The sequence below is a fragment of the Budorcas taxicolor genome, chromosome 22 (assembly GCF_023091745.1).
Source record: "Budorcas taxicolor isolate Tak-1 chromosome 22, Takin1.1, whole genome shotgun sequence".
Taxonomy (NCBI): Eukaryota; Metazoa; Chordata; class Mammalia; order Artiodactyla; family Bovidae; genus Budorcas; species Budorcas taxicolor.
This window is the reverse complement of record NC_068931.1, coordinates 56,718,458-56,732,578: the sequence shown is the minus strand read 5'-3', so window position 1 is coordinate 56,732,578 and position 14,121 is coordinate 56,718,458. Positions and strand designations below refer to the sequence as shown.

Sequence of the window (14,121 nt, the reverse complement as noted above, 5' to 3'; positions counted from 1 at the left end):
GGACTGTAGCCCACCAGGATCCTCTGTCCATGGGATTCTCCAGGCAAGAACACTGGAGTGGGTTGCCATTGCCTTCTCCAGGGGAGCTTCCCAACCCAGGGACCTTCATCTCCTGCACTGGCAGGCAGATTCTTTACTGCTAAGCCACCAGGGAAGCCCCATCTTTCATATACACCCTGTTGTATTTAAAATAAAAAACCAACAAGGACCTACTGTATTAAAAAATGGAGGGGGACCAGAGAATGTTACAGAAGAGATGAGACTGGCCATGTGTTGATAATTCTTGAAGCTAACGGATGGATTCATGGGGATTTATTACATTACTACTTCTACTTTAGTGTATGTTTGAAATTTTCCAAAATGAAAACAATTTTTAAAAAATCCTGTTTCATAACATTATGCCTTATTACCTATATTCTGGCAAGAGTTTGCTTAAACTCTGCTGACTCTCCAATGCTTGCAGAATAATGACCAAATTCCTTCATACAGAATTCAAAGCCCTATCCTGTGGCATGCTGCGAGAATTCCACTCTCAACCTACATTCTGGTCACTACCACACAGCCTTCACCAAATTCTCTCTTACACTTTTGTGCCTCCAAACATTTGCTGGTATGATCCTTTCTGTAATTCCAGATGACACACAGCAATTTATTCTGCAAAGTTCACCCCATCAACTCTTTGGTGAAGCTTTTCCAAAACCTGCCACTACTCCTACCAATACCACCACCCTAAGCCCCTGCGGAGGACAAATCCTTTTCTCTGCTTGGCAGTCACTTTTTAAAAAATTATTTATTTTAATTGGAGGATAATTAGTTTGCAACACTGTGATGGTTTCCGCCATACGTCAGTATGAACTGGCCGAAGGCATGCATGTGTCCCCTCCATTCGGAACCCCCTCCCACCTCCCTCCCCACCAAATCCCTCCCAGTTGTCACAGGGCATGGGCTTTGGGTGTTCCGCTTCATATATCAAACTCGCACTGGTTATCTGTTTTACTGGTTATCTGTCATCTATATATTTCAGTGCTATTCTCTCAAATCATCCCACCCTCTACTTCTCCCACTGAATCCAAAAGTCTGTTCTTTACATCTGTGTCTCTGCTGGCAGCTATTCTTATTAAAATATTTTTCTCTGTCAGTAAAAGGAAATTGGGGCTTCCCTGACAGTTCAGTTGGTAAAGAATCCGCCTGCAATGCAGGAGGCCATGGTTCCATTCCTGAGTCAGGAAGATCCCTTGAAGAAGGGATAGGCTACCCACTCCAGGGCTTCCCTTGTGGCTCAGCTGGTAAAGAATCCACCTGCAATGTGGGAAACCTGGGTTTGATCCCTGGGTTGGGAAGATCCCCTGGAGAAGGGAAAGGCTACTCACTCCAGTATTCCGGCCTGGAGAATTCCATGGCCTGTATCCATGGGGTTGCAAAGAGTAGTACCCGGTTGAGCGACTTTCACTTCCACGAGGAAATGGATATTATTAGTCTGTCTTCTCCTTTGTGGAACTTTGTAAGACTCCCTTATGGTTATTGTTCTTACTCTGCCTCTTCTTTGTGAACTTTGAAAGACCCCCATATCCAGAGTTAAGCACTGCCTTTGCTGCCTGACCCTGCCCCGGTATGGAATTCTCCTCCAGCATACAACACAGCACCCACCCCTGGCCTTATTACTCTTTTAACTACCTGCCCTATTAGACCCTGTGCTCCTTGAGGACAACATCTCATTCCTCATTGTATTCCCAGGGCCTAGTTAGCACCTGATACACAGTAGGTGTTCAATAAATGGTATCAAATTAATAAAATACAATTGCTTTCAGCCAAATCAGAAAAAAAAAATTAACGTTCAGCTTATATACATTTCTTTAGCATTCAGGCAGAAACCTTCCTCTCCAGTGATTAAACAACTGCAAAGAAAAGCGGACTGGCAGAAACGAAAGGGACTTGAGCAACTGAGGATGCCGGAGGAGGCAGACTTCCCGCAAGGGAAGAGACAGGCCCTTTAAACGCTGAAGGATTTCCTTGACTTAGCTCCAGGAGGCTTATTTTCACAGCAGACACTGGTGCTATAAGGAACGCTTTGCTAACCTTCAATAAGATAATTCCCAATAAAACTGCTTCCTTGCTTCCACTAAGTGACAGATAAATGTCCATTTTTAGCTTAGACGTTTCCTTAGAGAACAGTTGACTGGGAACGTAACAGCTACACGTATTTTTAACATCAATTAATTATACAAAAAAGATTTAATATATATAACTTTCAATAAAAAGAACAAAAACCAGAATTAAATGTGGCATGATGTTACAAAATTACTGTATTCTAACATGCCTGATCTATATCCCAAGAAAATATGCCTCTGGACAACATGCATATTAGGTACACTTTTTCCGTGTGTTCGTGACTTACCCTCTGGTGGCATATATCACAAACAGCAAAATGAAGAGACTAGGATATAAAATCTATTGTAAATACGAGGGAAGATATGGGAGGATGCAGAGTACAATTAATTCAGCAAACATTTGCTGAAATGCCAGGAAATACAAAAGGCATAACGGTGCACTGCATAACGCCACTGCAAAGTCAAGGCTTTCCAGTGCGATACACTCACTGAACTGAACAAACGTTCAGTAAGGATATCACTGCGCTTATCTTAAAAAGGAAAATGTAACGTAACTATGCCTAACTGGTTGTTCTGTTTTCCACAAAAACAACTGCTAAAACAACTTCAACAGACATTAACACTATTTCTACTGAACACATGGAGGTTAAAAAAGAATTTTAACAAAAGTGTATCTCAAGCTATAAACATTTTGAGAACCAAAAACTACTTTAAAAGAAAAATAAACATGCTATTACATTTTGACATTAAAAAAAAATCATTTCCTAATGATAAGTGCTACACACAGACAAGGGCCTTCCCAGGGGGCGTTATGGTAAAGCACCTGCCTACCAGTGCAGGAGACGTGAGAGATGCGGGTTCTGTCCCTGGGTCGGGAAGATCCCTTGCAGGAGGGCATGGCAACCCACTCCGTATCCCTGCCTGGAGAACTCCACGGACAGAGGAGCCTGGCAGGCTATGGTCCACAGGGTTGGGAAGAGTCGGACACGCCTAAAGCGACAACGCGGCACGCACACACACACAAATGACTAGAATTATATGTCGCCTATGCAACGCCGTTTTAAAAGTGTTAACTGCTCTCGTTCTCATAGGGAAATCACCTATGCGTAGTAGGGGAACATGCAAATACTGCTTTTATATTAAAAATAAAATATGCTATGAAAAAGGTGGCATGAAGATTTCTGTTGCTGAAAAGTGTATCTTCTTCAAGCTTCCTGACTCTTCTCTTTGTAATATAAAAGCTAATTTGGGTAATGGATATACGAATAGACATATTTAATAGATGCTATCTCTTACTCCTTTTTTTCAGTTTTGAGAAAAACCTCTTCACAACCCAGTTTCAAGTAGTGGTTCTGTTATAGTTGTGTTTTCTTAGTATAAGCCAATTAAATTGTTTTAGAAAGTAAGCAGATATTAATTCATAACAGGGTTTCTAACTGGCCACAAATACTAACTCATCCTGCTCAAAAAACAGTTTAAAATTATTTGTTACTAAAACTTTTTTTACTTTGCATGCTATAGAAGGCTTCTTTACCTGCAGATGGCTGGAAAACATTCCTGAAGACCTTTCTTTTTAACTAAAGATCCTTCGAGGCAGTACATAATGATGTCCATAACCTTTAGAGAAAAGATACAAATTTAAAATTAGTTTCAAATACATAATTTTCCATAATTTAAATTATTAACGTAGGCCTCATTTGCATGAAAATTCTCATAATTTTATTTTCATATTTACTTTAAAATTATAGTACATTTACTAAAATTATAGTATACTTACTTTATACAATAGGCTCTCGTTTCTCTTATCTGTGAAAATCATTTTTTAAAAAGAGCACACAGTAAAATAAAGAAACCAGACTTGTTTACTTGAAAGGCATTTCATATTTTTATATATAGGATAGATAGCTTTTATTCAAGCACGCTCTATGTTCTATTTATAATGAAAGATACCAAAGAGATTATAACCTTTAAAAACTACTCTAATACAGACCAATTTCATGTGAATGATAAACAGACAGGACAATCATTTTGAGGTTTGAGGAAATTTAAATAAAGTCTTCGGAAATTATATAAAAGTTCATTCACTTTAGTTACCTTTCTTTTAGAGGCGCTGGAAATAAAGATGCTGATTTATATTACTACCCTAGAATGCTTAATTTAGGCTATGAATGTATCATATAAAACAGAATACTCTTAGGACTTCCCTGGTCGTCCAGTGGTTAGGAGGACCCCATGCTCCCAATGCAGGGAGTCCGGGTCCCATCCCTGGTTGGGGGACCAGATTCCATGTGCTGCAACTAAAGAACGCATGTGCTGTAACTAAGAGCTGGCGCAATTAAATAAATATTTAAAAAGAAGAAAAAAAACACAACAGAGTATTCTCACCTCCACAAGAAGGTCCACGACATCTGTGGGCATCTTTTCGATAAGAATTTCAATGACTCTCAGAATCTCCCCTTTCGCTCGGGCAAGAGTGGTGGTGTGCATATTCTGTTGAGACTGGGTGTTTGCGGCGAGAGCAGTGTGTCTGTGCACCTAGAAAACATTTCCAGGCTGTAGGTAAGGTCGATGCCTCACAGACTTCACATTTCTAGCGGCTGGGTTATTTTCACTTAGGTAGAAAGAAATGTCAACAAGAACAGACGTCTTGCGGGTGGGTCAGGAAACACTTCCAACTGCAAAAGCAAGTACTTAGTACAGTAAGTACTCAGTATGTATTTCCTAATGGAATTTTACTTTCTGGGTATTATATGAGACTTTAACCGATCGCGACATTTTTAAAAAGACACAAACTGAAGTTTTGCGAATTTTGTATATTTGGCATTGAGGTGGGTAGCAATTAGGGGATTGTTGTTGATTAGCAATTAGGGGATTGTTGTTGATGTTTAGTCGCTAAGTCGTGTCCGACTCTTTGCAGCCCCATGAACTGTACCTGCCAGGGTCCTCTGTCCCTGGGATTTCCCAGGCCAGAGTACTGGAGTGGGTTGCCAACGCCTTATCCAGGGATCGTCCAAACCCAGGGATGGAACCTGTGTCTTCAGCAGTGGCAGATGAATTCTTTATCGATGAGGGAATGGCAGCCCACTCCAGTATTCTTGCTGGGAAAATCCCAGGGACAGAGGAGCCCGGAGGGCTACCGTCCACGGGGTCACAGAAGAGTCAGGTGTGACTGAGTATCTGAGCACACGCTCCTGACTAACACTCCCTCAGTCTGGATACCATGTCCATAATAGGGCAGTATCACAACATTGTTAATTGGCTACACTCCAGTATAAAATAAAACATTTAAAAAACTAAAAATACTCATATGAGAATGGCGAAAATTAAGTTCAAAAACACAATATAGAATACTTGCTTATTCTCTTTAAAGAGGCAGTTTAAGGGCTGGTATTTATAGGACTTGTATCTAGGTGGGACTGATGTAAGGCTTATTTAGTATATTCAATATTATTATCTCTGCATAATACACTCTCACTGTAACACTACACACTATTAGAAAACACAGCCCCTCAGTCTGCAAATCCATTTTAGATGTGAATTCAAAGTCCCACTGCCTCAGAGAAACTCAATCTGCTACTAGGCCCTACCTTCCTCCCTTCTAGCTATGTGTGTGTGTTAGCGGCTCAGTCGTGTCTGACTCTTTCCAACCCCATGGACTGTAGCCCGCCAGGCTCCTCTGTTCACGAAATTCTCCCGGCAAGAATACTGGAGTGGGCTGCCATTTCCTTCTAGCTATATTCACATCAGAAATTTTTGCTGCACGCCTATTAAGGATGGCTCTGGGGCAGACACAGGCCCAACAGGTTGTAGGTTATCAGGGCAGGCTCAGAGGTATTTATTCAGCATTTTAAAAATTCATCATAGCTACAGGAAAAAGAACTCAGGCAGAGGCCATGCCCCACGGACACCGAGTCTGCACATTACTCATGCTGAAATGGAAGAAACCTTTAAAGAAAATTTAGGAGCCTATCTCCCTTGCCTTCTCTCCTACTACTAAGACCTACAGGAAAGACTCTACAATTGGTTCATTGTTCTTCACTAGTTTTTCAGTTAGATGGAGCCAATTAGTTAGAACACTAAGAATGTGGGAATCAATTGGCATTCAAGTCTTTATCTGCGACATGCCATAGGAAAAACAATTAGCAAGTTTATGACTTACATTTTTGTTTACAGTTGCAGAGCCAGTGTTAAATAAGTTCAGTTTTGATTACAGGTAGATACCGTGGATACCTTTGATAGATTTTAATTTGAACAGGTCTGCTGTATTTCAGATTGAGAAACTGCTGGCAAATATTTACAAGCGAATTAACTTTGACCACAGAAATGACTGCAGAAGCCCAAGTAACAAATGCACCGCCATGGAATTCAGCGTGTGTGCACACAGGTACGTACACATTCATCCCAGTGCTAGATTACTAATCTGCATTGTTCCAGAACAAACCGGAAGCATTATCTATGCACGCGGAGCCTCGGCTGACAATGTGAACTCACTCCTCTAAATGAGAAGACGGAGCCCACTGAGAAGTTGCTCTCACCTCTTTGGCGATGGTGGTGATGAAGGCGGGTGGTCTGGCCGTGGCAATGAGGGAGAGGGCATGCCGGGCGGAGCGGGCGGAGTCGGCGGCAGGGCTCAAAGGCAGCCCCATTGTGATGCTAAACAGGGATCAGAAAAAAAGAGAAAAGAGAAAAGCAGCATTAGAAATATAGACTGAAAAGATTAGACACAGCTTATAATGTCAGCTCAAGGTCAATGGGAGCACTCAAACAGCTAGAATATAATGGGCTTGCAACAGTGAGCGGCGATTAGAAGTCAGGGTGTTCTGGCATCAAATACCAAATCGAATAATTAACCGTGAAGATTGAAAGCAGTATGTGCATCTGTCCAAAATGTTAAAGAGGCCTTGTTAACAAATTATCGGGAACCAGCACCGCATGCATATCACTGAGCTCAGAGTCAGGGAAGAAAGAATATTGCGAAGGGCATTTTTAATTTTTTTTCCTTGAAAAAGTTGAAGGAAATATAATTGGCTTATAAGGCCAAGTTAAAAGGTTGTATTTAAGGCTATATCTGAGAGGAAGCAAAACTCACTCCTGTCCATTAAATTATCAGAAGAACTGAAAATGACAAAATTATTTTTTAGTTTGTATTAATATATCCTCCGTTGTGCTAGTATACCCCACATTCAACACTCTCAGAATCAAGTTACTAATTAGCGTGTTCTGCGAATAGTTATTCAGTATCGTTGCAAAAAACTGCGTTGACAGACACTTATTCTCTCTGTATAAAGAACATACCCATGGCATTATACACAGACACAGGGATATAGTCCAGGCTATATACAAGAATATGCACATGATGAAATAAATCTATCTCCTTATAGGATAGTAGTGCCATGTATTTCTTTGCCACTCCTAAAGCATAAAAAATAATATTTTTCTGTTTGAAAGCTTCCATTATACTTTATATAGACTACTGTGGAAAGTATTAAGACTTTTCATTAAAACGTGGTATATGCTCCACACATCAACTGTACAGAGGGTGTATTTTGTTACTCATTAAGAGATCTGTTAATGGCTTCTCTCTCTAGTTAAATAACATTGATATTTAAACATATGTACGAAATTATATTAAGATCTGTCCTGCTCCAATTAAATAAGTTTTTGTGCTTCACGTGTCAACTGACTTACAGTTACTATAAAATCTGTAAGAACTTTATAAGTATCTCTGAAATTAATCAATGAATCATTATATTAAATTTTGGTTGAAAATAAAGAGGCATCACATAGGCATTCCCATCACTGTTAAAAGAACGCAAATTGATTATAGAAAGTTCTGCGTATTTTGTTGCAGCTGTTACACCGCTTTAATCTTTGACTGGTATTGTACGTGTCTTTACTTTTTCCAAACTGAGGGCAGACACAGAGTAGAAACTCAGAGCAGAGGACGATGGAGAGCTGTCCTTTGATGTTTACCACAAAAAAGACAGATGTGAGCTGAGAACAGACACATATACTGAACAGTAACCAGAAGAGACCCGCTGGGGGGCGCATCACCCCCACAGACGACCCTGAGGCCCTGGGGACCCCACGGGGGCTGCACAGAGGGAGGGGCTCCGCAGGAAGGCAGTTTCTCTTCCCGACTGAACGTTGCCATTGAGAATTCAGGAAAAGGAACGTTCACTATGTAAGTAGTGTTGGGCTAGACTGCTTGCAAAATTATTGCAAAGTTCAGATCACGATCAGGCTGTTTAAAAAACTTCAAACGCCAAACTGATTTCAGATACTCTAGGATGTTTCGTCACTGTGGATGAGTGGGTGCTGATGACACAGTGGTATGTTAACGGACTAATTCTAATCACACCTAAATCAGCTTTCCCGAACTGAATGAAATCACAGGATGTTGAAGCTGGAAAGACCCCCTAGCAGTCAGCCAGGGAGAAGGGGTGTCTGTTTCCAGGGTGGCCTGGCCCTGCTGGCGAGGCATGCGAGGAGGAGGAAGAACTGGCCGTGGACCGAAGGTGGAGGCGGAGCTGCCCTGTGCTACCTCAGGTCCTTCTGCACCTGCCCAGCACATCCCTGTAAGGTGGTGATACCCGCAGTTTACAAAGCAGAACTTAGGTCCAGGGAAGTTCAGTGAGGAGTCGAGGTAACAGCGTAACATCTTTTAGGACAGCCAACCCCTGGAGAAAATAGATGAGGGGCAGCTGGACAACACTGCGCTTAATTGTATGAATGGACTGGTAACACGGCTAAATTCAGCAGTTTAGGATAACTGGCTAGACTGCATCCCCGAGAGAGGTTTCTAGTGATACAAGTCATGGACCTTCGCTCTGTGTTATTCTGTATCAACAGTAGCCTGAATGAAGACATGGGATGCATGGATATCCACTGGTGTGCAGATAAAGTTGTAACAGAGCGCGGCTGTACTAAACAGCAGAACAATGTCTACAAATCGTAGAACAGTGTCTATAAAGTGGGTATATTAGAATATTGATTTCACCAGGCTGATGAGAAGAATGAATCAGCTAACAAGATGCAAAAACATCTAGTCCTGCATCTGACATATTACAGTTGCAACAGATGCTTCTTGTCACCAGGGAAATAGAAACAAAGAGAACGAGATCAACCTGCTGGTCCCTGGTTTCAAGTGAAAGGCTTAGTCATACACCACCCTTCCTCCTGCTCAGCAAATGACCTTGTGAATTTGGGGAAACTGGAAAACTTCTTACAGGAAGCGAAGTGGTAACGTATGAAGTTAAGAAGAGAAGCTATAGAGTAACAGGGAACGAAGCTAACCAGAGACATAGCACAGTGCCATCCGCTGCCCTCCATGGACCACCCAACAGTTGGTAGAGACGGTGTGTGCATTTGAGGGATGCCTGTTCTAAGTGCTTGGCGGTCTGAGGCCAGGACCTCAGAATGGGAACGCAGCTATTGCTCTGAGGTCAGGGCTCTGCAGTGACCCTCAGGGTATCCACTGAGCACAAGCGGGCGGGTTGTGAGCGTGATAACAGAAAGGAGTCACCCAGGCAACAGGGGAAGAAGAGAAACCTTGCCTTTTCCATCGACAGTCTCCAGTGCACCACTGCTGGAGTAATCTTCCCAGAGCACCAGCTTTATTTCATGGTTAACCTGCTTAAAAACTTCAGTGGGTCTGGGTGCTTAGAAAAATCTTAAACTCCTCGGTTGGAGATTCCAGACCCTCCATAATCTAGTTTCGCTAATTTATCACTGTCACCCACACGCCCATGCTCCCGCGGCCAGACTAATTTCAAAGCTGGTCCCTAAAACTCACTCCTTTTCAATCGCAGTACTTTGCTAACGCTTCTCCACTACCCCCTTTCCCCACTGGCATGCTCTCCTCCGTCCGCTCTGTTCAACTCTGTGGAAGCCCGTGTGGTATTCTGCAATTGCTAGAGCGCTCAGTGACCCTCTACAGAAATAAAAACAACCAACGACAAAACCTGTTTATTCCAGGTCCTGAGCACTGACTCTCATTCTGAGTTAGTTTTGTATTGTGAACCGATACACAGACTGGGACCGTGCCTTCTAACCCTGTGTATCCCCTTTTCTCCCCACCGATGTGCCTAGTACAGCCCTTGGTCATAGTAGTAGTTCAATAGCTATGCACTAAATGAAGTTACCTGGTAAATTCAGCAGGAAAAAAAAAAAAATCACTTAAGCCAGTTATTTGACTGAATTGACCAGGCAATGAAGTCAAAGTAATTGATCTGGTAGTCCCAACAGACACAGTCTAATTCTGCATGTAGTTATCTTGAAAGTCAAAAGTGTGCTGGGTGTGTGATATATTATAATGTGAGATTCTAACTGAACAAGGAAGGATCATAGTATCAGAGGCTTGAAATGAAAGGGGGTGTCTGTCTTATTGTGGAATCTGTATAAACACAGAGCTCCATCTTTTCGCCTGATCCAGCTCGTCTGGCTGTTATGCAGATCATTTGTTATATAGGTTTATAGGATGGGTCTTGGTTTCAGTTTTTATTCTGAAAAATATGATACGCCACACTCCCTGTTTTACTCAGCATTTCAGAATATATATCCAATACGAAATACCAGAGATGATAGATATTATAGATAAAAACCATGAATAGAAAAAGAGTCCACTCAGGCCAAGCACATTCCTTACCTGACTGCTCATTAATCCTGTTCTAATCCTTACTCCATGGAGGTAAACACTTTTTAAAAGTTACATGTAAGACCACTTCAGTTAAATGGCACTTCTACAGTCGTTAGACTTCCCCATCTATCAAATTAAGGAATGCTGTAGGGGAATGTTCCAGGGAGAAAAACACTTAAACTTTCATAGAATAACCTGCAAATCGTAGTCACGCTGGTTATGGACCGAAAGCTTGTGTTTCCCTAAAATTCATATGTTGACGCCTCAGGACTCAAGATGATAGTGTATGGAGCTGGGCCTCAAAGGAGATAATCAGATAAGGCCATGAGGGTGGGGCCCTTGTGATGAGATTAGTGCCCTTAGGAGAGACACAGGAGCGCTTGCTCTGTCTCTCTTCCAATCTTGGCCACAAAGAAGTCATGTTAGGACACAGCAAGATGGCATCGCCTAGAAGCCAAGAGAAGGGACCTTGGACAGAGGTCTTTACAGCATCCTGCTCTTGAATCTCCCAGCCTCCAGGACTGCGAAAACTACATGTCTGCTCTTTAAGCAACCCAATCTACACGCTTTGTTATGGCAGTGACCTAAGACAAACAGCAGCAAGGGCTGAAAATGCTCTCTCTCTAAAACAAAGACTAAAATTATTTTGTAAAGGCATAATTATGTATCATCTGGGAATTCCTTCCTACCCCTTCCTGGTAAAACAGGTGTATTAACAATTGTTCTAAATGTAGTAAGAAGTCAGCAACTCCTCTTTGTCATGTGGGACCTGAATCTGATAAGTCACAGGTGGCACTAATTTCCTAAACTCAAAGGCAGTAATTCCTCCAACAAGTACTTATATTTTAGACATACTTCCTATATGATATATACATTTACAATGATTAAAATCTATGCCAACATGATTTAGATAAGTGTGTATATGTGCGTGTGTGAGAGAGAGAGACAGTCACTCAGTCATGTCCAACTCTTTGTGACCATATGGACTGTAGCCCGCCAGGCTCCTCTGTCCATGGGATTCTCCAGGCAAGAGTACTGGAGTGAGTTGCCATTCCCTTCTCCAGGAGATCTTTCCAACCCAGGGTTTGAACCCAGGTCTCACGCATTGCAGGCAGATTTAGATAAGTGGTTTCCTCTAATTACAAACTTTCTACTAAAAATAAATGTCATGTGAATAGGAAAAATAATTCAAATATGGAAGCTTAAGCACCTCAGGGTTTGTATGGTGCGTTCTTTACTCTCCGGCTCTCAAATCTAAAAAACGTGCTCAAGATTTGAGTTAAAATGTCAGTTCTTTTTCTCCAACTCTATTTCATATCATTCAAAAAGAATCATTCTAACATAAAGCACTTATCTATGCTATCAAAGCATGTGTGGTTTCCAGTGATTCTATGTTTCTTTCTCAAAGTCTGGCAACTGTAAATGTTACAGAAAAGCAACAGGCTTGGTGGAGTTCATCCACACCCCTCCATCACAGCAGTATGAGGTGAGAGTCTGGCACTTTCAGCTGCAGGGTTGGCCCCGGTCTGCTGGTCTCCTTCAGAGTAAAGGTCGGCAACGTGAATTACAACAACTGAAATCAGAATCACAGAGTTCAGCACTGTACTTTATTATCTAAAAAGGTAGGATTTTCTACTGTTTCTAACATTTTATCCATATGTTCATGACCATGCTGATCTAAATAATCATGGATTATAAAAAAGATAATACTGTGTTTCTATTTTTTCAGAGTTAGCAAGGGATGGGGCAACGTATGATTTAAATGAGGTGCAGCTTCCACGTTCAGTTAAACAGTTCGTCATGAATAAGAAGCCAGTAATTATTAATCTTAGAAATTCCTCTCATAAGATTCGACCTGCGGATCACTCATTAAACCAAGGGTGACATAATCATGTGGTGCGGGGGCAGTAAAATGAGAACTAGGAGACGTAAGTGATGGTCTTAGCCCTCAGAGGACTGGTGTAACCTCAGATAAGTTGTTTAATTTCTACAACTTAACTTTTACTTAATAAATATTAAGGGCAATAGATTGCATGCTGCTGAAGAAGAGTTTTGTTCCTAAAATTCTAGGACTTCATTAAATGCCATTTCCTTCTCCAGGGGATCTTCCCAACCCAGGGATCCAACCCACGTCTTCTGCACTGGCACGCAGCTTCTTTCCTGCTGCGCCACCAGGGAAGCCCAAGTTCCTTTTCATAGGTAGTTTTAAGGTGGTTTTAAGGTGAGTACTGCATTGGTCTTTACTTCTCCGGGTGTACAGTTTCGAATGTAAGATGACACAGCGGTGGGAGCATGGCTTTTGGTATCAGTGAGACCTGGGTTTGAAACCTCACCTTTTCCACTGACCACAGTGTTACTGAGGCCAAGAGAAAGCACCTCTCTGAGAGTCGTTTCATTATCTTTCGTAATCATTTTTACAGTCTTTTAATATAGAAAAAGGTAAAAGCAATCCTCTCTTTGACCCCAATTCTGTTCCCTAGAGATGACGCGGAGGGCAATTATGTCCAAGTTTTTGATGGGAGCATCCCAGGGTTTAAGTTCTGTGAGAAATTAATGAATAAAATTGGCTAAAAAAGAATGTGTCCTTTCGCTTTCCTGCTGTGGAGCTGCTTGTCAGCCTCTCTGGAGCACACCCGTGCTTTCCCGTCTGTCCCCTCCTCTTTTCACAATCACTGAAATGAAGATTTAGCGGACACTCTTCTTTGGGTGCTGTCTGGGTGCCCCGCTACAATTTCTCAGCCACGCTCCGAATGTCCATACCGTTCACTCCCCTCCTTCCTGTAGGGTCCTCTCTTTCTTGAAGACTACAAGGGCCCTCAGGGCCTTGGTCTCATGACACCTTCCACTACACATGGCACCTAACACTGTCCCTTCCATAGACGCTTGCGTAGTTAATAAGCACAATTTGGCAAAATCTTCGAAAACAGCTAGCTTCATTTTGATTCCAAAGAGGTAAGATTTTAAAGTCCTACTTCAAAATTAAACACCTTAACTCTGGGAGAATGCTCTACTCGTCTTGAGCCATATGTGGCTTTTCAGGAGCCTTCTCAGAGGAGTCCTCCCTGACAGAGGATGTTGATGCAGGGGACCAAGGGAAGGACAGAAACTCTCCCGTCACGGGTGTCCTTCAGATGTTGGTAGCAGCCTGAGTGAGCTGCCCTGCCCGGAAGCCCCTCCATACACTCACAAGAATTGGAATAAAGAGGGAAGCACTCTTGTATTTTTTTTTTTCTTTTTAAAAAGAGAACACTAATATAAAGGCTTCTTCATAAAGCAAGCTTAAGATCACAGTCAGGAGCGAAGTGGCCAGGCACTGTTACCATGCGTGCAGTTAACCACGCACAGGAGGGGCGGCCCGTGGGCACCAGGAGGGGA

The 14,121-nt window shown here is 42.1% G+C and overlaps 1 protein-coding gene across 4 annotated transcripts in view; it reads right to left on the bottom strand.

Moving 5' to 3' along the window:
- The window catches only part of WDR7 (WD repeat domain 7), a 352,665-nt gene that overhangs the window by 94,240 nt on the left and 244,304 nt on the right, over positions 1 to 14,121 (bottom strand). For 3 of the 4 annotated variants that reach the window (XM_052660291.1, XM_052660292.1, XM_052660293.1), the window contains 3 exons: positions 6,644 to 6,761; positions 4,494 to 4,643; positions 3,643 to 3,725 (listed from right to left, as the gene is read on the bottom strand). In XM_052660291.1, coding sequence (XP_052516251.1) covers positions 3,643 to 3,725; positions 4,494 to 4,643; positions 6,644 to 6,761 — 351 coding nt within the window. Of the gene's footprint in view, positions 1 to 3,642; positions 3,726 to 4,493; positions 4,644 to 4,703; positions 4,784 to 6,643; positions 6,762 to 14,121 lie in introns of those variants that run through there. The other variant, XM_052660295.1, reaches the window with a different exon arrangement.